The sequence below is a fragment of the Catharus ustulatus genome, chromosome 12 (genome assembly GCF_009819885.2).
Source record: "Catharus ustulatus isolate bCatUst1 chromosome 12, bCatUst1.pri.v2, whole genome shotgun sequence".
Lineage (NCBI taxonomy): Eukaryota > Metazoa > Chordata > Aves > Passeriformes > Turdidae > Catharus > Catharus ustulatus.
The window spans coordinates 9506116-9529948 of NC_046232.1; the positions used below are offsets into that span (position 1 = coordinate 9506116).

The 23833-nt window shown below is 40.4% G+C and overlaps 1 protein-coding gene across 2 annotated transcripts; it reads left to right on the plus strand.

Moving 5' to 3' along the window:
* The first annotated feature begins 239 nt into the window (after positions 1-239).
* On the plus strand, positions 240-22560 carry AP4E1 (adaptor related protein complex 4 subunit epsilon 1). 2 transcript variants are annotated; one of them, XM_033070869.1, is made up of 21 exons: positions 240-415; positions 766-837; positions 1691-1814; positions 3928-4001; positions 5304-5425; positions 6204-6363; positions 6849-7015; positions 8993-9066; positions 11132-11254; positions 11333-11442; positions 11694-11833; positions 13028-13140; positions 13278-13396; positions 14059-14361; positions 14907-15021; positions 15378-15513; positions 16099-16354; positions 17065-17643; positions 18921-19105; positions 19786-19943; positions 20369-22560. In XM_033070869.1, exons 1-21 carry the CDS (start codon positions 254-256, stop codon positions 20527-20529), a joined length of 3453 nt encoding a protein of 1150 aa, XP_032926760.1. In that variant the 5' UTR covers positions 240-253; the 3' UTR covers positions 20530-22560. The 2 variants fall into 2 exon arrangements, with proteins under 2 accessions (XP_032926760.1, XP_032926762.1); XM_033070871.2 differs by having other exon boundaries at positions 344-411.
* The last annotated feature ends 1273 nt before the right edge of the window (positions 22561-23833 follow it).

Here is a 23833-nt window from a genome sequence, read left to right on the forward strand (position 1 = left end):
CCGTGCCCGCCTCACCCGCAGGGCGGCCCCGCTCCCTCAGGGAAGCACGGGAGGCTCCCACCTCACCGCACGACCAGGCCCACAGCGAGCGCGGGGCTCCAGCTCCACCTCCCGGCCCAGCCAGGGCAGCGGGCGGGCCCGGGGAGCGGCTCCGCCTCGCCCGGCCCTGCCGCCCCTCCCGGCCGGCACCGCCTCCCGCCCGCCCCGGAAGGGGCCGGCCGAGCCCGTCTCTTCCGGGGGCGCTGGGTCCGGTATGAGCGACGTGGTGGAGCGGACTCTGAGCGCCCTGCCCGGGCTGCTGGGGCAGCATGACCCGGGTGCCGGCCCGGGCGGCGCCGGTGGCCCCGGCAGGGTATCGGCCTCCTCCCGGCTCGGCAGCCTCATCCGGAGCATCACGGCGCTCACCTCCAAGCACGTACGGGCTGCGGGGCCGGGCTCCTCTCCCTTGCCGCCCCGCGGGAGCCGGCGCGGGGCTGGGCTGGGGGCCCCGGCGCGCTGTCTCCCCTCGGCCGCGGGGCTGGGTCGGGCTGAGCTCGGGAGCCCACGATAAATTGTCCCATAAACTCCCCGTGTTTGTGCGTTCTGCCGCTCTGGGGCACGGGCTGGGCAGGCACGGCCGCTGTGCTGGAGGCGAGCGGCCCCGCAGTGAGGTGCACACTGCCTTGAGCAGAGCGTGGGGCACCCTGACTTACCGTGTCTCCTCTGACTCTTCTCATTCTGCCTGTGAACTCTAGGGGAGGTTAAAAACAAGTTTAATTTTTCTAGGAAGAAGAAAAGTTAATCCAGCAGGAGCTAACCAGTTTGAAAGCAACAGTTTCAGCTCCCACCACAACACTTGTAAGTTCTGTTAGTGGCTGCAGGCTGTGTAGCAGCACAGGGAAGGTGAAGGACAGCCGTATTCTCACTCTTTATGTGGCTGTGCAGGTTAGCTGCATTACAGATATTTAATCATCAGCATTAAAAAGTGCCAATACATATGGTTTTGCAGCGTGGTTGATAGTGAGAACCCTGTGATTCTGTTTGATGTGAATAACGTGATTCGATATGACCCTACTGTCATTCTGTAGTTTCTGAAATAATGCAGACAGCAAAGCTGGGTGGTGAACTGCTTCCATCAAATAAGGAATGCTCTTTGCAGGCTGACATTGTTCTTACAATTGGTTCATGCTCTGTAAGAGGCTGTGCTTTGTTGTATGCAGTATTGTCATGTCTGAGTTTCAGGAGATGATGTATTCTGGTTTGAGTTAGTTAATACATATGTCAGTCCCATCAGTGAGGATCTTTGAAGGGAAAAATAAAGTTTTATCTTGCATGAAGTGAGAAACCATCCTAAGTAGGGGGAGCAATTGGCAAAAAATAATTTGTGTTAACAGTGTGATCATTGTAATGCTTCAGATAATTAATATTTTCTATGTTGTCATTGTTTATCTACTGTTGATCACATGCATGCTGATTAAGATAAGAACTTTTTTAGGGGTAGAATAGGGGGAATTCTGTCTTTTTAGCAGAAATTTAATACTGCTTTTCAGAAGATCATGGCAAAGAAAAAATTACAAATCCTGAGATTTTAGAAAACATGTGAATAGACATGTTTCTATGAAATAAACTTCTCTGTTTCAGTAGAGCAGGGAAGGAGAGCATAAAACATGTCAGACTTAAATTTTTCAATAATTTGTTTCTGGTATTTCAGAGACTGATGAAAGAATGCATGGTGAGACTCATCTACTGTGAAATGCTGGGCTATGAGTCTTCCTTTGGATACATCCATGCAATCAAACTCGCCCAGCAAGGGAATCTTCTGGAGAAGAGAGTTGGTACGTGCATGGAGCTGTAGCCTTTTTAATGTTCTCAAACTCCCAGTTCTAAAATTTTTCAGGATTTATAATTCATGTCAAATACAACCTACTTAAAATATTCCTCTACTTTGTTGATCTTGTTTCACGGGCTGTTACTTTTTGAAATTATCTAAATCCTTACCTTGTGTGGTGCTCTGTGTGTGCTCGCAGCACAGAAGGCAGGGGAAATGAATTTATTTTGATTCATCAGTTCTTTCATTGTTTTGAATTGTGACACCAGTAAACAAATAATTTAAAATGATATTTGTTAAACACGTCAAGCAGAAAATTAATTTCTTTCAGGGTCTGGTTTCTTTTCCAAGTACTGGTGTGGGATTAGACAAGATGGTTCTCTCAGAAAATATTTTCTGTATTGCTGCTTGTAGGACTTTTTTCTTTATTTTAGAAAGAATTGTAGGGAATGAGGCAAATAAGGAGGCCCTTACAGCATAGAGGCAGAAGTTCCCAAAGAAATCTGGAAGGCTGATTGAGATTTCATTGCAATTTCACAGGATTGGTTTCCTTTCCTGCCAGTGTGGCTGTTAACTTGTTTCCAGTAGATGTAGTTTGGAGTATCTCAGCCTGTCTCATCCAGAGAATTTCCTTGCAGTTGCTGCTTCAACTGCCTAGTGAAGACACTTCTTCTTGTTTGCAGAGAAAATGGTTTAACTCCAAGCAATGCCATGTCTGCATGCACAGAAGGAAGGCAGTGTCTTGTGGGATATGCTTGTTTGATATCCTTTGTTCGAATTTCATTTGGATCATCCACTCAAGTATTGGTGTTTCTGAGAGAATCCATTACAAGTGATGAATGAAAGTTGCTTTTTCCTGAGTAATGAAAGCCAGTGTACAGATACTCTGGTAGGGATTACAAAATTTTATCTTCACCAAACCTGGGAAGGCAGGTGATAAGCTGTTTTGAAGAAAACTTTGTGACTTCTGTAAGTGTCGAGAGCCAGTGTGTCTTGTTATTGATGAGGTTGAGACCTTTCCTTACTAGGGTGCTTTTTGAGAAAGGTTTGGTGAAGCAGCACTTTTTGTTTTTAATGTGGGTTGCTGCAGGTTCTCTGGACACAAAGTGCCCTTAAGCTTTGATCTGATAAAAGGATGTTATAAATGAGAATGTATGTGTGTATTTTGGGTTCTTTCTTTGTTGTTGTTCTGTAATTGTACATGAGGAAAATGTTTTCAGTTGTTGGTGGAATATACCTGGGTTTGTATTGCAGAATTGTCAGTTGAGCTGGTCAGGAAGAGTGGCTCGTTTATCCAGTGTGAGCCTTGATTCAGGAAAGTGAACTCTCCTTTTGTGCATGTGCTGAGCTGATCATGGCCATGATCATAAGCAGATAGATCAATCTGATAGCCCAGCCAATACAGTTATTTATTTTCAAGTTGTTCATTTTGATCCCCAAGCCCTGTATGAACCAAGAATTCTTTAAATCTGTCCCTGAAGTACAGTTCTTGCTGTAAGTTATAGCACACTCTCCCTAACCCCTACTTAAGTCCCTTAGTTTGAAAGCAGAGAGGGGCCTTGGAGAAAAAGGGTTTCTGGCAGGTTTTTTTTCCTGGGTTCTGGCATGGTTTTCTCATTGTTAAAAAATAACAAAGGAGTTCTTGGCATAGGATGGTGGATTTGCTTCTGTATGTTCCATGTTGAATAATAATTTTAAGAATAGTTTTAGTATTTGAAAGCGAAGTAACATAAGAAAGTGCACTTGTGTTGTAGAGTCTAAAAGAAATAGACTTTTCCCTGTGCCAAGAAGACATTAGTTTTCTAGGAAGTGATTTATAATATTATGGGGTTCTTGACTGTTTTTTAGCTGTAAAAGTATTAAAATGTCTCTTATTTCTCACAGCTTATGAATTCTTAGCTGTTACTTGTTGAGCTTACTGCAACTTAAATGTAACTGATTTGCCTGGAAAAAGAGTCTTGATATTTAAAACATGAGCAGCTGTTATCCACCAGGGGCTTTTTGTTGGGTTTTTGTAACTGTTTGAGTTAACTCTTCTTGTGTTACAAACAGTCCTAAAGTTTCTGTCATAAAGTTGCTTAATTGCTTGAAATAGTAATGAAGGCTGCTTTCTTTTACAGGTTACTTGGCGGTTTCTCTGTTTTTACATGAAAATCATGAACTGCTACTTCTACTTGTGAACACAGTTGTGAAGGTATAGTGTTTTTGTATTAAAAAAAAAAAAAAGAAAATCAGGCACAGGAGAGCTGTTTCCATGTGCCGGGAGATGAACCAGTGGGGAAGAAAACCTGGTTGAACAGAGCTTTGGCTGGAACTTGCTGAGGGGGCTGTGGGGTGAAAAACTTGGACCAATTCTTCCTTTTTGTCACACAACATCTAAATACTTCTGTATTCCTCTCTTAAAGTTGCTGTTTCTTTGACTAGCAAAGACAATCTAAAATGGCTTTCCCTGCCTTTTTAATTTGATCTTGATGTTTGTGCTCTTGAAGTCATATTTTAAAAGTTTTTTCAGAGGAGATATGCCATAAACCTTACTTTATAAATGTACCAATTGTGTACATTCTCAATTCCAGAAGGAGCCATGCATGCATATTGCAATGTTAGCTTTGACTTTTGACAGAAAATCAAAATACATTTTGGGGTGCCACTGAAAATCTGTTACTGCTGCCTCTTACATAGAGCAATTATGACTTATTGTAACTCTTCCTGTGTGCATTAGGCCAAAGTCCCAGAAATAATAGTTTGAAAGTAATGCTCATTTTGCTGCTCTGATTGAAAACTGTTTTATGATACTTAAAAATATGGCTTGAAACTCACAGAGAACTAAACCAGAATAAGGACTGGAACTTATCTGGGAGAGATGAACAAAGCAAGTTATATCAGCTGGGAATCTCACACATTTAATTTGTTTTGGAAAATAATTCTAGTCTTCATAAATTCATCCATTGGATTTTTTGGTTTAAGATTACAGAGAGCTATACCTACTATATTTAATTGTATTTAGGACAGACTGAGATTATTAGTTTTGTAGAATGTTACTTGTAATTTGTATTTACTTCTTAGGAATTAGGTAATATTTTAGTGTATAGATAGGTAACTGGCAGTATTATTGAGCTTCCTCATTTTTTAAGATTGTTTTGGCTAGATCAAAAGCAGTAGAGTACTGTTGAATTCTGTGGGAAGTGATCCTGATCCTGATAGGCACTCAACATATTTTTGCAATCATTTCAGTAAAAAAAAATTGATTGTAGCTCTACATGTCAATGTTGCACACATTTAAAATAAGAATGTAAGATGACTGTAAGGAGCTGCCTGCTCCCTCTTCCACAGGAAGAGGGGAGCCTGATGAGCTGGCTCCTCTCAAACACGAGCAGGGTGCTGGCTGTGGGTGGGCTCTCTAGGGGAAGCAGGTCCAGCCTGCTTGTGAAAGATTTGGGGGATGTCTGTGCAGAATTTAAAAGTCATAACAAAATATTTCCTGTCTTTTATGTAACAGGACTTGCAGAGCACTAATCTTGTAGAGGTGTGCATGGCATTAACTGTTGTCAGCCAGATCTTTCCACGGGAGATGATTCCAGCTGTTCTGCCCCTAATAGAAGACAAGCTTCAGCATTCTAAGTATGTATTCGTTACAGAATTTCAAATGGCCTTGTACAGCTGCATAATTAATTTTGTAGATAGTTTTAGTAAACTGATGTTTCTTCTTTCAGCTGGTCTTTTCTAATCATCACCTTTAGAAATTAATCCTCTCCTTGTGTTTTTTCTTGGATTCTTGTCTCATTTATTTGCAGCTTGACTGAGTACTGAATAGATAGCATTTTTTTTAATAGCCAGTGTGGATAGGTAAACGGAATTGGATTTATTTGCTGGAATCCTTTTAACAAATAGGCATGAAGAAGTGTTTGTAGAGTAGGTGGGGAAACAGATCCAGATCCTTGAACTTCACTGATACTTTTTTCATAAAGCTCTTTAGAGAAACTGATAAAGGTGTATCTGTGGATACCCTTGATTTGTTTGAATTGTAGTTTACTATATCCCATAAATAGAGGAAAATGCTTGATTGTTGATTAGAAAGGGAATTGCAGAATGAATTCATTTAGTAACTCCTAGACATATTTTTTGGAGCTGCACATATGATCACAGCAGATGAGTCATGGCCTATTTCATTGTTTATTTGGTGGACATTGTTTTAAATGATCAATCTGACATCCATCCCTACTAGGCTTTAGAGCTGGCTTTGTCCCTTCCTCGCTTAGGTGATATTTGTCAAGTCATTTGTTATCAATATCTAGAACACAGTTTCTCATCTCTACAAATGCTCTCGGGTCTGGCAAGTTTTTTGTAAAGTCAAGTAGTCAAAGTCCTCTTGTTTTGTTAAGTGTAAATCTCATTTCAGGGAAATTATCCGAAGGAAAGCTGTTCAAGCTTTATATAAATTCTATCTCATTGCTCCTAATCAAGTTCAGCACATCCATGATAAGTTCCGGAAGGCTTTATGTGACAGGGATGCTGGAGTCATGGCTGCTTCTTTACATATTTATCTGCAAATGATTAAGGTAGGCAAAGAATTGAAGCACAACCAAATTTGGGAGATATTTTTGTTTTCTGTTTTGAATACACAGTGTGCTCTACAAAGGTTTTGCAGAAAAAACTCACTTGTGGTAGTTAAAAAAGTTAATTTATGTGGTCATGTGTTATGTTTGTTTCTGCTAGTTCTCTGTTTAGCTGGACAGATCCACTTCTTGCAGATTCTGAATTCAGCATTGCTGGGTCCCTAGCTGGAGGGTTTAAGTCCTACAGTGGGTTAAAGGGAAATTTCCTGGTGGATGTGTTACACCTGCTCCCTTTGCACATGTGTGAGAAAAGAGCATGGGCTTAAAGTGAAGAGCTTATGGCTGCTGGGGGTTGAGAGCTGAAGTCTGATTTAAAGGCATGATGCCATCATGTGTAGGTATTTTGATCTTACTCAGGTTGTGGATTATTTTTACTTTTGAGTTGTTGTATTGAAATACTTGAATTGTATTTAATTTTCATTATGTAGGAAAACTCATCTGGATACAAGGACTTGACTAGCAGTTTTGTAACCATCCTGAAGCAGGTGGTGGGAGGAAAACTCTCTGCTGACTTCAACTATCACAGTGTGCCAGCACCATGGTTACAAATTCAGCTTTTGAGAATTTTGGGGCTGTTGGGAAAAGATGATCCAAGGTAACCAGATTTTTCTCTGTAATTAATAATTTGGAGGTACAAAGAGTACAGTAACAGCCTGCACCTCATAGACTATAAGAGGCTTTCAGTGTTGAAATTCTTGCACTTTGTTTTTAACCAAGACAGTGAGAAGATTAATTTCTGAAAAAGTAGTTTCTTAGCTTCTGAATTGTCTAAACAATTGATTGTTGTGCAGTATGATTAAAATGTACAGTAATTTCACGACTATAAGGCACACCCTTATGACTAAAATTTTTCCCTAAACCCGGAAGTGCGCCTTATAGTCCGGTGCGCCTTATAGTCCGGTGCGCCTTATCTGATCTACAAAGTTGTGAAATTTGCCACCCCAGAAGTGAGAGCCGCGAGGGGGGGCGGTGCCGCGGGAGGGCCAAGTAGCCATGGTGGGGCAGCCGCGGGCAGCCCCAGGCACAGGGAGCAGCGCGGGCTGGAAGGCGGGGGGCGGCCCCAGGCGGCCCTAGGCACAGGGAGCAGTGCGGGCTGGAGGGCAGAGGGTGGCCCCAGGTGGCCCTAGGCACAGGGAGCAGCGCGGGCAGGGAGGCAGGGGGCAGCCCTGGGTGCCCCAGGCACCGGGAGCAGCGCGGGCAGGGAGGCGTTACTACTTTGTTACTTTGTTGTGCGCGGCAACCTGAGCTGAGGGGCCACAGCACAATAGGGGCCGACGGGACCGCAGTGCTGGGGGCAGCGGCGCCACAACTGATAGGGGCAGGCGCGGCCAGCGGGGCTGCGGTGCTGGAGGCAGCGGGGACACAGCCCGATGGGGGACGACGGGGCCGCAGTGCGCCGAGCCGAGCGAGGGTTGGGAGGCAGGGCTGTTGACGCTGGCGAGCCGAGCGAGGGACGGGCGGCAGGGCTGCTCTGCGGAGCCGCGAGGGGGAACAGCATGGTGCCACAACGGAACCGCGAGGCGGAACGGCACGGCAGCGGAGCCGATCTGAGCGAGGGACAGGCGGCAGGGCGGCCGTGCCACCGAGCCGAGCAAGGGACAGGCGGCACAAGCAGGAGCACCAAGCCGAGTGAGGGACGGGCGGCATGGCGGCGGCGCCGCCGAGCCGAGCGAGCGACGGGTGGGAGGGCGGCCGCGCCACCGAGCTGAGCAAGGGGACAGGCGGCATGGTGGTGGTGCTGAGCCCAGTGAGGGACAGACGGCATGGCAGGCGCGCCGAGCCGAGCGAGGGAACGGCACGGCAGCTTCGCAGAGCCATGAGGGGGAACAGCACCATGGCAGAACGGAGCCGCAAGGGGGAGGCGGGCCCGCGGCTGCGCCGAGCCGTGCCAGCCGGCACTGGAGGCGGGCGGGAGTGCCAGGGCCCACTGCACGGGGAGGGTGCCTGGGGCTGCCTTTGAAAGCCTACACCGATGTGAAAAATGTTTCCAAATTGAGCCCCTGCCAGTAAACTCCACGATTGCAGGTTTTTGTTACTAATTCATTACTTTGTTGCGCGCGGCACAGATCTTCACGGCAAAAAAAAAGTGCGCCTTATAGTCCGATGCGCCTTATCTGATCTACAAAGTTGCAAAATGTGCCGGCTCCCGGGGGGTGCGCCTTATAGTCCGGTGCGCCTTATGGTCGTGAAATTACTGTAATTTTACTGGGACTTTATTGCACTGTTAACAAATAACAGTGAAAATCTGGAGTAAAGCTATTTTTAAAAATAAGTGCTGTCATTTTGTGAGGATCTAGTTGTCTGTGATCCTTTTCCTTATTGACCTTTATATTTATGCAAGCAGCAAGGGGAGTGTTTTTATTCCTATAATATGGTAAATGTTTCTTTTGAAAGCTTCAAGCATCCTGTTAATTTCTATTTAGGATCATGTTATAGAGCTCTGCTATGTTAAAGTGAATTTGTGGATATGAATATTGTGTTGCAGGTTTCTATAATAGCTTTGAACTGTTTGGCAAAATAAGACTGCATGTTTATTAGTGCTGGAATTAATTATAAATATTTTCTTAAACAGGACAAGTGAATTGATGTATGATGTTCTAGATGAATCTTTAAGAAGGGCAGAGATTAATCATAATATTACATATGGTGGGTAAGGTTATTTTATGTAATTATCACTATTTGAAAAGACAGAAAATGAGTAGTTTTTGCTAAAATGCTTACACAGTACTTCTAAACCATCTAATTATAGTCTTAACATTAATTGTATTCTTACGTGTCCAGCTAGTAAATAGTAGCACAAGTGATACTGTACTACTATTGCTGTACAGCATAAATTTTGTATCATTGAATTAAAACACATCTATATACAGGGAATTTGTTTGGCTCAAAGGCCTTTATCCTGTGTTTGCATTGACCCTGCCCTGAAATACAGAGAGTCAGCTGCTTCATGAAAGCTTTTATTGGACATTGCTTAAATCCTGCTGATACATCTCTGTGTGTTAGAAATGCTTTGATCTTCACTGCCCTGAGAAAGGCAGTGGTGTGCAAGGACAGTGTCAGTTCTTTGCAGCTGTGTAGGGCTTCTCCTCTGGGCACAATTAATAAACATTACACCTCCAGAGATCAGTGATAGTGCTGCCTGTGAAAAGATGTCTTTGGCACATGACTGAATTGAAAATTTCTAAAACATCGCAGAAGGTTTATTTTGGTAGAAGTTCATTATCTTCTCAGTAGAGGAATCTGGTTTTGTTGCTACTACAAAGCAAAAGGAATAGTTGCATTGTTAACTTTTTTCCTGCTAAAAAGTTGAGCAATTTATTTGTCTTTTTTCTTTGTCTTCTCCTTCCCAGGTCTTAATACCTCCCCAAAATCCCAGTTCTGATGCTCTAGAACCTTACCTTAAGAGCTGTTTCACTACTAAAAAAACCTACCACCCCAATTTTTTTGTTGTAAATAAAGCCCTGCAAGTGTGCCAAAGTCCCTGAGCTAATGGAATGGAAAGAAAATTGAGACTTTCTTAAAATAACAGAGAGGAGTAAAACATAAAAGGAACATGGCTCAGAACTGTAGATGTCTAACACCTACATTGTACATATGTTGTAGAGCATCGTGTAAGCTTCATTTCCATAAAAAGGGGAGCTTTGGGGAGGTATTCTTTTAGTAAATAATAAATGAGGGAGCATCTGTCAGATGTTTAGAGTATTCAGCTGATTGCTTCTGTTCTTTTAGACAAGAACATACAAGTTATTGAGAGATGAGTTGATTTTTAATACAGACTATGTGCACTTGCCAAGAGTTTAATATTAAATTTGTTTTGAGCACTTAAAGGGACAAAATGGCCAGTTTATTATGATTTGTACGCGGACATAGACTTTAGATACATAGTTTTTGCTCAGCTATGGCAAGCATTTTATATAACTATTGTTGATAATCCCAGACAAAAGAAAAATGTAATTCTGAGTGATTGCTCTTTCTTAGAAAAAGTCATTGGTTATGACATTTTTCTTGCTGGCAATTTTGTTTTGTGCTAGTCTTTCTCAGATTTAGTTTGTATTGGCTAGGGAAGAGAGGGGATTGTCTATTGGACAGTTCAGTTAGTGACTGAATTGCAATAACAACTGAAAATTACATCATTATTTTTATCCTTTATTAACTTGGGAGACTAACTTGGTCTAAATCTTTGCCCAGATTGTTGCCATAAAGGAGTAATTACTTTTTTGTGTATTGGTCAGTTTATTTCTATATTTTTCTCAAATAACTGTAAAAGCTGTTGGGTTTTTCTGGTTTTGTGTTTTGATTTTTCTTTTTTATTTTTTTGTCAAGAGTGTTGTTGGGATGTTTTTTGCTGTTGGTAGTAGCTAAGAAAAGGTATGAGTTATCAAAAATAAATTGTCTCAAATCCTTTTTGGTTGTTTATTGGCCTTCTGAAGACTGTCCTGGTCCAGTGCCTTGAGCAGCTGTAGGAGACTTCAAGGTTGGAAGAGCTTTAAAGACAGAAAGTTGTCTGCACAATGGCAGGGGCTAATTAAAATATGTATGTACTGAAGGAGATAGTTTTACCTGCTTTTCCTTCTGTCAGATGGTACTCTGGTTAGATTCAGTGGGACAGCACTGCCAGTCCTTGAGGAACACTGAGATTGTTTGTTTGTTAAAAAGTTTTGGATTACAGAAATATTTAATACACTTTAATATGTGTCTTCTCCTCCTGCAGCCATCTTGTTTGAATGTGTCCAAACGATTTATACCATTTGTCCCAAATCTGAATTACTTGAAAAGGCTGCTAAGTGCATTGGAAAATTTGTTTTGTCACCCAAAATTAATTTGAAATACTTAGGTAAGTATGCTTAATTTAATTTTGCTGTCTTTAATTTGACCATAGTGGTAGCATTGCCTTACATCACTTACATTCCAGGTTTGAAGGCTCTGACCTATGTTATCCAGCAGGATCCAAATCTGGCACTTCAGCACCAGATGACAATCATTGAATGTCTGGACCATCCAGATCCCATTATTAAAAGGGAGGTCAGTGAATTTCTAAATGTCAAAAAATTAATTTAATTATTAAGGTTTTGTCAAATGAGTAGTGTAAAATGTTATGTTTCCATAATTGTGAGAGTGCAGTTACAAACTGTCTAATTGTGACAAGCTCTGTAGATAAGCAGTATATTTCATTTAAGAATAATTTCTCAATTTGGTGTACTAAATCTGCTATCTGCCTGCTTCCTTTTTTGAGTCATCAGAACTAATTAATTTTTTTGTGCTTTCTCTTTCAGACTTTAGAGCTTCTCTACAGGATTACAAATGGGCAGAATGTAGTTGTCATAGTCCAGAAGATGCTTGACTACTTAAAAGAAAGTAAAGAAGAATATGCTATCATCGACTTAGTTGGCAAAATAGCAGAACTAGCTGAGAAATATCCTTTTATTTTTCTGAACTAGCTGAGAAATATCCTTTTATTTTTTCTGAAACTTGGAAGTCAGAGCTCAGGCACCTGTAGCACTGATACCTTTCAAAGCATCTTTCATGATCTTGTGAAGTAGGAGGTGTTAGAGCTGTGCTTTCCATCCTTTCAAATGCAAATGATGTATGCAAAAGAAAGCACATACAAAAATGACTATAGTGTTTCTTGTATTTCACTGAGAGAAACTTACTGCACACAAATATTGTCTTTGGAGTTTTGCATTAAAACCTTGTGTTTTAAATTCAGACTTTGAATCCTTATACCACTGCATAGAGAGATGTCTCAGTGCTACTTGAAGTGCTGTCTTGTAATTGTGTGATCTTCCCTGATAGAACTCTTCATTGGTGTATAGATTTTAATAACAGCACACTTTGGAAATAAAGAAAAGGCTTTTTTAACAATGCTATAAAAGTGATAATTAGGGATTTGGCTTGTGATGGGCATTACTGTTAGACCTGCCACTGCCTGATTTCTGTGTGTGTATTTTTGTTGATAATTTGAGTTGTAAGCTCTTGATAGCAGAACTGCCTTATCATTCTGTTTGTGCAGTGCTTGGCACTAAAAAAAGCTCTGTTGTCCTGCAGAATGCAATAACACTGAAGTTTCTGTACTATAATGTCTGAGGGAAGGCCATAGCCAACTTTCAAAGTTAGCAAAGTCTGATCAAAAGTTAAATATATTTTAAAAAAGCAGTGAGGATTTCTGTGGAGTGCTTCAAAATGTTTTTGTAAAATTGTAAATCAACAGCAAAGCACTACTGAAAAAGATCTGGTATTTTGTCATTAATCAAGTGATGCTGGGTAAACAAAAGACTATCTGGAAGCCTAGCACAGGACAAGTGTGAGCTTAAAATAGAGTAGGACATGTGAAGATATCTGCTCCTATTGTGTGAGCCTGCATAAACTCAACTCCTTCAACAGAGCAGTAACCTAAGACTTTTCTAACTAACCACCAGTTTTCATGACATTTACAGGAAACACTTTCTAAAAGATACAGGAATATTTCCTCTTTAGTTAGATGGAGCTCATATTTGCCCAGCAGATCCCCAGCTTACTGGGGGGATAACAAGGGGCATTCCTTAGGAAATACACTAAATAAGACAGAAAAAGTTACGCCTTAGCATTTCATTCCTTAACACGTGGACACGTATGCCCCTACCAATGAGTGGTTCATCCAGACAATGAATGCTGTGTTCTCAGTTGGAGGTGATGTTGTGCATTCTGACATCCCAAACAACTTTCTGAGGCTGTTGGCTGAAGGTAACTCCCTGCATGCTCTGAAGAATTAGACGTGTTCCTTAATAATCTGGCTTTGTTTTCTTTTCTTAAAATGCACTTTGAAGTATTTGGTAGGATGTGTTATTTGTGTTTCAGAGAAACTGCTGTTTTCTGTCTAGGATTTGATGATGCAGAAGAGGATCATCAGCTCCGGATGTATGCAGTGCAGTCTTATTTAGCATTACTTGAGGAGGGAGATAAATTGTATCCACAGAAATTCCTTCAAGTTATGAGTTGGGTAAGGTAGAATTTCATACATGCATTTGAGGGAGCTGTCAAAGGTGATAATGCTTTTAATAAATATTTATTAAACTTTAATTTTTAGTTATTTTTACTTGAAGTCAAGCTAGCATGCTGAAATCCATTTTAGTGGCCTCTTTGGAGAGCTATTGACTTGTGGTTTGTGGAACAGCTGACTTGCTCCCTTTAAGGCAGGTGACTGCTGGAATGGCTTTGCAGCCAGCTGAATCTGACTGCATACTGAGAGCCTTTCTGTCTTCATCCAAATTAGCCAGATGTGGTTGTGAAGTGCTCTTGTAGCCCTGCAAATGACTGGCCAGGTGCTGGGCTGGTGTTATTTGATACCTGGGGAAGCTTCAGCTCCCCCCCAAGGGAGAGGCTGCAGTTTGAGGAAATGGTGTTTTGTCAGGGCCTGGTTATGTTTAGCTTTCTTTTCAAGACAGTTGTTTGATTTTTAAAAAGCCAAAAGTTGGAGTCTGTTGAGGTAAGCACTTCAACCCTTGGACATATAAAATACAACATGGTAAAGAAATAACTTGGAACATGTTTAAGTAATAGTTTGAATGTGGAGTTTATTGTGTTGTTATTTAGTGCTGTATTCTAATTTCAAAACTGAAAACAGTGCTCTAAATGCATTTTTTTTCTGTTGTTTGTGAATAGGTGTTGGGAGAATATTTCAGTCTTGTTCCAGATGTTGATCCAGAAGTTATTTTGACAAAGCTGCACAGTCTGCTGAAGAAGACTTTTGTTACTTCGGAAACTAAAGCATGGATAATGGCTGCAGTCACCAAGATAGCATCACATACCTCCTGCTCAAAAACAGTGGATGAACTGATCCAAGAACTCAGCAGCTCTCTGGATACGTGCCTGAGGCAATATGCCTTTGAATTGAAGCATCTGTGTGAAGACAAAGCACTGATGAAAAACTTGCTTCCATTTGATGCTAGTTGCACTGACCTGGTGGTAAGACACATGCCATGTGTGTTTTTCATTAACTTCTTTGTAGTTCAGGGGGATGAATATTTTGGTGAAAAGGTGTTTTCAAAACGAATGGTATTTGCAGTTCTCACTGGGTACAAGTCTGCTTAAAGTGGGTTTTCAGAAACACTTTTTCAGGCATATGGGATGAATCATAGTGTTCTGTACTGAAAGGTAAAGAACCATGATGTTTTAGTTAACTAAGCTGGAGTAGCTTTTAGCAAAATGATAATTTCCTACACTGGTTTATTTTTAGTTGCCTTTTGTTTTTCCAAAGATGAGGTAGGCCTGCTCTTAGTGATACAGTACTGCTTTTGAATTCAAAGGGTTTGCTTCCTATTTAAAAACTACTGATTTTGACCATGAAATTTCCACAGTAAATGATGGAAAAGATTCTGCCTATATAGCATCTTAACTAGGTATGGGAGATGAGACATGAAGATCTTGATTTGCAGATAAGACACAATATTCTTCTGGTAACATCAGGTTCACATAGAGCAAATATTTTCATTTCTTTTAATCCTGTGTAGGTAGATGCTTCCTTATCTTTTCTGGATGGGTTTGTGGCTGAGGGACTTGGTCATGGTGCAGCACCATATAAGCCTCATCACCAGAGACAAGAGGAGAAGCTTTCTCAGGAAAAAGGTGACAGTTTACTGGATTTATTTAATACTGGTAAAATACCTTATAAGTATTAACAATTAAAGGGTTAATTTGTCTTCTTAAAATAATAGTATCTTCTTGCAGCTCTGTAGACAAGAGCTAAGTTCAAATGAAATTTTAGTTCCACCTCTGTCTAGCTGATGTATATAGATTCTTTTTCTGCAGGTGAGAAAGTCTTACTGCAATCCTTGCAGGCCTATAGGATTTGAAATTTGTGGGCATTATTAAAGTCAAAGCCTGAAAAGTCCAGCAGTACAGGGATATCTATTTTCAGCAAATAGATTTCCTTCTTATTTTTTTAATATCTCCTTGTAATTTTAAAATTGTCTGTCTTGCAGCTCTGAATTTTGAACCTTATGGATTGTCCTTTGCTTCAAGTGTGTCCTCATCCGGTGTCACTGGCAGACAGTCCCCCACTGGTTTGTCTTTTGGCTCGGATACATCTGGGAATAGTGCTGAGACAGGGCACAAAGAGTGAGTTAATTTGTGTTTGAAGTGAAGTACATTTAAGCTTCTGTTCTTGTCAGTCATGGGTCTTTGTTGCTTCCTTGCATGGAACTAGAAAGAGTGCAGTTGAACTTGGAAACCTCTGTCACATAAGAAGATAAGGTGGGGGCATGTGTGTAATAACTAGGAAAACAGCTGATGTGGTCAGACTCTTCTTCCACTTTCTTCACACACTGCAGTTCAGGTGATAGTTACTGCAGTAAAACAGGGGCAGGATTGCCTGATGATTGCATTGTTAACTATTTTTTCTGCTGTCTTTCTAAAGATAAAAGTGAGGCTAAGGTTTGCAGTGTAAGATGCTCCTTTTATTTTTAGTGAACTTCCATATCCCTATCCTTTTATTTTTAGTGAAATTCCATATCCACAGTTTCATAGAAATTAATAATTTCATTTATGCTCTGCTAAACTGGTATGTAGGAAAATTTTCTAGAATCTTTATATTTTACTGCTCACTCTTGTCTATCAAAGTACCAAAGTAGTGAATGGTATTTGAGTGTTGGCATGTTTTTATGAACATGTTCACATGGCTGATCCTGTTGTTTGCCTTTTTAGGACAAATTCTCTGAAACTTGAGGGAGTACGCAAGCTGTGGGGAAAAGAAGGTTACCTTCCAAAGAAAGAAAACAAAACAGGGAAAGGAAATGAGCCACAAACAGTGCCTTGTGGCAGCTTGTTAGCAGGGCAGGTGGGGGAGCCTCCTGCATTGCAGCCTGATCAAGGTGCCAGCCTGTCTGAGGAAGACAAAGAGAAGCAGCAGTTAGCATCAACTTTGTTCCTTGGGCTGGGATCAAGTGCTGGTGTCAGCCTGGTAAGGGATTCTTTTGAGACTTAATGCAGTTTAAAGTTTACATATAGTCTTATTTAAAATGATAGATACTTGTATGCACATGGAGATCAAATTAGTGATAAGACAATGCCAAGTCATTGAAAAACTATTGAGAATTGCTTTTGTGTGATATTTTATTGAAACCTGAAACAGCTTGATGAAGCAACTTCTGAGGCAGATCTGATTTGGTAACTAGAACTTTCCTCTGTTTACACGTTGTGCTCCAAGTTTTAGTGTCAGTTTTCCTGAACAACTGTGCCTTGACCCAGCCTTGCAGAGCTGTCACCATTCATTTGGGTGTAAGGCTAGAATTTGACACCCTATGTCAAGACCATTTTTAATTTATGTTTGGTAGTATGTGGAACATAAAAGAATTCACTATTGGGTAATATTTTTAAGACTGGCATCATATTAGCCAGCTCAAATTGTAGCACTGGTTAACCAGAAGCTACCTTTGCTTAGTCTTTAATAAAAGCTTGTAGTTTAAGACAACCTAGAGTCATTCTTGCATTTAAGGCTAATTCAGCACTCTGTAAGAGATACAGCAAACCCCTGGATCCATTAAAATGCTTGGAGCCTATTTGTATTTGTTATCTGTTTTGATTCCTTGGCCCTTCTTCACTATTGCATGGTATTAACAGTAACACAGCTGGTTGCTAGGGACTTTTCTACCCTTTTTTTTTCTCTTTCAGATGGGCAAAGCAGACACAGCTACTCAAAAGTTCAAAAGGAAATCAAAGATAAATGAAACTCAACAGTTGAGCGAGGAGGCATCAGACTTGCAAAACAGTGCTGCTTCAGATTTTGGTCCCTTACTTGACACAGTACCTATTAATATGGAAGACTCTGAGGGAAGTGTGCACACAAGGTTAAGGAAAGCTCCCCCTTGTTCTTCAGATACTGTAGAAGACAATTTAGCATTTGAAACGCCTCAGTCCCTCAGAAAATCTATGCTGGATGACAGACTTTCAGCTAACAGGCTGTCACAGTCATCTTTGTTTGCTGATAGTAATATTGAAATTTTTCAGCCTTCTCCAAGTGCTCCATGTGAAAGTGCCAGTGAAACACCATTGGTTCCTTCCTTACCAGAAGAACTTGAAGAGCTCCCTCACTCTGAAGTAGTGGGACTTTGTCAGAGTGATGCCTTAGCCCTGCATTTATGTAAGGTGTGGACAGATGACTCTCTGTTGCTCATTGTTTTTGTTTCAAATAAAACCACTTCTGCACTTTGTGCTGTGAACTTGGTGTTTGAAGAAACAGAACACTTTCAGGTAAGAAACTTTTGGTTCCATTGAAGTTCTTGCTTTTTGCTTGCATTTAATTGTGCAATATTTGGTTTAATGTGATAGTTATGCCTTTTTCCAAAGGATTTCCTTAAAACCTGTGGTGTAGCTGTTACACATTTTCAAAAGGAGTTGAAAGAAATCTTGCTATAAACTTACTGTATTGGCTACAAAAGTTAACCTCTCACTTTTTCAATCCACCTTGATTTTGTTTGCCTCTATATAACAAATATGTGTGATTTTTCCATTCTAAATCTAAAGACTAAACCAAATGCTGATCTCACTGGGCTGGTGTGACATGAGTTCACCTCACTGTGTAGCTTTCTTTTGTCTGGGTGTGACTGTTGTGCTTGTGCATTCATTTGTATTTACCTGATAGGCAAATGTGATGCTTTCCTGACCAAATTTGTGTAAACTTCTTTCAGTTTTTTTTTCAAAGACATTACTCATGGTTCACTCTCGTGCATTTAGTTGAGGGTGCAGAGGAGTTGATCAGTTCATTTTTTTTTACATTGGCTACGTTAGGGATTTAAATATGATTATTAAATCCATCTTAGTCATAATTAAAACTTCATTTAAATATTTGGAAAGGTAGTTTGGAATTGCCAATTGGTATGACTATCCACAGATTTTGCTAAAAGAAGCACAGAATTATTAAACAACTCAGCAAGTGATAACCAGATGAAAAGAATTAAGCAGATTGTTTTTTTTAGAATTGATTTAATCAAGGGACTTGACTTGATTTGGCATTGATAGAGAGTGAGCATCTCCTGTCTAAATTTCTCTTGTAATTCACTTAAATTCCCACCCAGACCACCACCATGGATAGAATTTCTGTTACCAGTTTGGAGAACCAGGGACTGCTGAGTAGTCTAGAAATCCTCCTTTTTGTTAGGGATGTTTTCTCAATTTCTTGCTTTTAGCATATAGCTTGAGGTATGTTGTGATGCTGCTTGCTTGTATATTAGTTCATGCTGAGACTGAGCTACAGAATTCAGGTTCTTGGTTCAGTTCTTCAGAGCTGGGAAAAGCCCATTGTCAGAGATAAATTTCACTGGTGCATCTCATAGAATATTTGTAGGTGTTAATGATTGATTTATCCTTCATGAGGGCTGAGAAATGGTAGCTCTGTTCACTTGTCAAATACTCCAAGAAAAATCAACAGAAATAAAAGGCCCTTACACAGTTTTATAGCTGTGTCTGAATCACTTGCACAACTTGACAGCAAGACTTATATTCTTTATTCCTTTTATGACATTGTATAGATTCTGGAGAGTGCCACCTCCCAGTTTCCTGTAATTGAAGCTCAAAGTGTGGAACATTGCCAGAAAGGCATGAGGATGAACAAAGTCTGTACACAGGCAATTCTTTCTGGCTCTGTTGGTTACCAGGCAGAGATGGAAACTCACCTTGAATTTTCAGTGACTTTATCATTGATGGACTTCATCAGGTAAATAAAATTAGCTGCAGTTTTTAAAAGTACTTGTATTCAGCTCAGACAAAGCAGAATGTTTTGGGTATTGACAATGAAAATATAAGGCTTCACCTTGAGCAGCTAATTCAAATCTGAGATGGCTGGTAAAGATAATAAAGGGTTATTTTACACTTGCAAAACAGGGGTAAAGTTCCAGCAATAAGTACAAATGCAGGGAGAATCTTGACAGTAACTGTTTTTGAGGAGGCTAACAGAACAGAGAACAGAAGGACATGATGCTTTAAAATATGGCATAATGTAAAGATGTCAAGAGGAAACAAGTGGTTTGAGTACAGAGACCAGAACATTGTATGAAAAGGTTGACAACTTTTGCAGAGGAAGAAGAAAGCTCATTCTTTTCATTTTTGAAGACTACATTTATTTTAGGAGTAGGAAAAAAACAAGTGTCCTTTGTTCAACAGACTTTTCTTTAGAAATGGTATTCAAATTTTTTTTGCATTTAGAAGTCTAAGGCAAGGAATAGAAACATTTAAAAAAATCTTAATCTAGAAAGAGGGGGAGTTTGATAATAATACTATTTACTTATTGTGTGCTCCATTGTCCAGTTGCTTCCATATACAGGGTTTTTTTGAGACCAGAGATGTTCTGTTTTATATCTATTATTTAACTGAGAAATGTGATGAACTTCTTTTTAGGCCAATGGAAATGACTACAGAAGACTTTGGGAAGCTGTGGTTGTCCCTTTCCAATGATGTGAAACAGAATATAAAAATGTCATCTTGCCAAGATTCCCTTTCAGCAGCCCTGGATACACTGCAACAGAAGCTGAAACTCCACAGAGTTGACATTATAGGTAAGTGAAAGTAAACTGTAGGGCTGCTCACAGGATAATTTGTGCCAGGAAAACAAGTGCCTGGAAGAGAGTATCTTTCAAGTTAAGGCAGGGAGTGTTTGGGAGCATGGTAAACAGGGGACTGGTGTCCCCTGGAATTTGTTTGCCTCACTCAGGGGTCTGTGGGAAGGTGATGTAAAGGTGATGAATTTTACAAGGGAGAAAACTTGCACTGTGAAGAGTTTTGGGTAGGACAAAAAGGGAATGAAGCTCTATGACAAATAGGAAGCTGGGATTTTGGCATGATTTGTGTTGAAGTGTTCCATGAGTTAGAGGTAAGAGTAGGGAAAACAGACATGGATTGTGAAAGATGCATTTTCTGTGAAGTCTGCTGTAGCAGTTGTTGCTTGGTAATTGTCACCTCATTTTTTCCTGTGGTCTCCCAGGTAATGAGGGAATCCTGGCCTGCCAGCTCCTTCCATCTGTGCCCTGTCTGCTGCACTGCCGTACTCACTCAGGGATGCTGGCCCTGTGGTTCAGGTCCCCTTGTGCTGCTCTTCCAGATGGTTTGCTCTATCAGTGTCAGAAGGTGATGGAGGAATCCTGAGAACAATAGTGCCTGCCTTAATCTATCTGGTGTGTGAAAGCAAATCAAAGATTTATACACCTGCACAGATAATTACCAAAGCTAAAGTAGGATACTGCTTCTTCAAGCATTGAAAGTTTTCTTCCAGCTGGCAATGTCCAAGTGGACTTGTTGGGGAAAAATGGTGACCTAAATTACCCCTGCAAAAACATGCTCAGGACTGTACAGTACATTACAGTATTGTTACCTGTGTAAGTGAAATGTATATTAATTTTGTTGTAAATGACTGAAAGTATTTATTTTTATTACACAGCTTTTATAAATGCCAACATTTATTCTTCATGACAAGAATACTTAAATATGATTTTGAAGAAAACATATTTCCATTATGAGGTCAGACTTGATCATTTATCTAATTTTATTTTGGTAATTTTTCTAAAGCTCTTTTTAAGCACTGCTGGCAACAAGACCCATATTGGTGGTTATGTAAAATAACTTATGTAGCAACAAATGCATGGTTTTAGAACAGTGAAAAGGTCCTAGGGAGCTAAACACTTCCCATGATCTTTGGTGTTTACCATGGAAGGGATAACATCTAAATAGGGTTTTGATAGGAGTCAGGCATATGAAGTTGTTTGGAAGCACCTCCTGGGGGATTATGTACAGCCCTTCAGGTTAGCTCCTGTCTGCAGTTCTTCCTGCCCCTTATTTCAGTCTCATTCCCTTTCCATGGGGCTCTGTGACAGTCACTGAGTATTTGTGCACGTCTAAGATGAAGTTCCATGTGGATCAAGTCTGCGATGACTGAGCTGGGGCACTTGGCTGTGGACATGTTGATGCCTTGATTGTTGGGTAGTGGACATGTTCATTGCTTTCCAGTCCACCATGTAAATTTAATCTGGCCAAAATCCCCTGTGCATGAAAATTCACAAGGGGAAAGCTTCAATTTATTTTTACTTTTAATTATTTATAGCCTCAGCATGACTCATCAAACTTCTGACTTGCAGAGATGTGGCTGTGTGGTGTGTGCATGGCTGGGAACTGCAGCAAGGCATGAGGGATTAAATCAGAGCAGCAAATGTGGAAAATGTGTCTGAGCAGATTGTCTTCTCTTCCTGAAGTAACCTCAGAATCTTGAAAATCCAGCAATCTTAATTTATTTAGATGCTAAGTGAAAAATAGTACTGGTTAGTATTATTTATAGCTGGTCATGTTTTCTATTTAAGCATCCAAGATTGTACACACAGTTCAGATGTGGTGTGAAGGGATCCTGTGGTGGAATTCTCTCCTTTGTGTATTTAATAGTATCAAGGAAACTCTTGTATTTCAGCATTACTGATTCTGATAAGCACTGGTTGTAAAGGAAAATAAAGTGTTCTTTTACTTTGCTGATGTTTTGGTAAATGTTCATGAAATTGTTGTAAGAATGTTAATGTGCTGGTAGCAATTTTTTTTTAAGTCAAGCTACTTGTGTTGTCACAAGTATGATCAAACAAAGTTCTTTTTTTATTGTTTCAGTACCCTCTTACTGAGGAATTTAAAGTGCACTGAACCTGTAAATATATTTAATGTTCTGCATACTTTAATGTTTACTTGGCACTTCAAGACAGTTTATATAAATGAAAACTGATTTATAGTGGAATAATTTCCAGCAGGCAATTTCCCTGCTGGTAAATCAGACTCGTGTTATGCAATTGGACTTCTGTAATCATTGGAACTCTAATACAAATATCTGTTTGTGGCCTATGCATTTAAACCATTTCAGCAAGGAGATGTTCAATGTCCTGGTGTTTAAAGAACTGCAAAGACAACAATGCCTTCTGTTGTTAATGTAATGTTCTCTATAACCTTTTTCACTGTATGAATAGTGTTGTTAAGGTGTCAGTATTCTCATCCTAATTGCTTTATGGTAACATCACTTAATGGAGTTGGCAGGGAATTGTACCTGTGTCAGTCATTATTTTTGGATTGCCCAACAAATACTGTTCTGAATCTATCACCATATTTACATTTCTTGCAGTTTAATAAAATTCAGTTTTATTAAAAAAATTAGTTTGATACTTATTAAATGTTCTTTTCCATCACAGGTAGCAGTGTTGCTGCATATTAAGAACTAGTTTCTATTTTAATTGTTTGTTTGCATCTGAGCAGTGATGGAGAGTGTAACATTGCAGAAGTCTTGAATCCAATAATAATTTAAATGTCCTGTTTCTCAGTTGGAGGTATCAAAACAGTGAAGGACTACACTTTTTAAGCAGCATTGTGTGCCAGCTCACATTATCCAATCCTTTTTGTGATTATTGCCAGAGTGTGATTGTTTGAGGCATTGCAGGAGCTTTCAGTAACTCTGGTTATTCACAGCTGTCAGGAATAGCATGTTTTTAAGTTCAGTGCAAACATAAGCCATTGCTGTGGAGTTGGGAGCTTGGGAAGTGTGCCATTGGCAGAACTGAAGGTGGTTGCAGCCCTGAGCTGAGCCCCAAAGCTGTTTGGTGTAACAAAGCTGTGGCTGTGTAACAGGAGTCTTGGCTGAGGTGGGGAGCTCAGAACCTCAGTGTTTCAGTGCTGGCAATCCTAATCCTGATCCAGCATCCAGCTCTCTCAGAAACAGAGCTGCAGAGGTGACTCTACAAAGGAATATTGTTCCATCTAATTCTGTATTGAAAATTCTGCCATGAGTTTCCTCATCTTCCATAGTGTTATAATTGGTTTTCTTTGTGACTTGGTTGACCTTGAAGGATGAACCTGTTTTCCAGGAAGGGAAATAAGGTGCAAAGCAGCAGGATAGAAGGAAGAGAGCTGGCTCAAGAGGCAGCCAGAGGCCAGTCAGTCTATACTGACCATGCTGAACTGGCAGGTTAACAGAGACTGCACCAAGCCCTTGGGTCCCAGGAGCCCTCACTGTTCACTGCTGTGTGCCCTGGGCATTTGGGAGTCAGCAGGAGAGGGATTGTATTGGATCTGTATTTCAAAATACCCCAAGTATTTTCAGGTATTTTTACTGAAGCAAACACTGTGGCAGGAGAACTGGAGGAAGTAAAAGATGACAGTATGAGGCAGGATCTTTTCTCAGATACAAACTGGATCTGTTGGATTATATTACTTTGTGCTAAGAATTTCCAAATCCTCCTCATTCTGTAAGCACCCAAAAGACTAAATTTGTGTAATGGATGGCACTATCGTGAGGTTTTCCTGTACTTGCAAGTAGCTCATAAATGACATTGATGGTTTCTGAGTATTGGAAAAGTGTTTCTCTCCTATGGAGTCCCACCAGCAGTTTTTCAGCATAAAAAGCTGAATTATCTTTTTCTGTGTGGGTAAGACT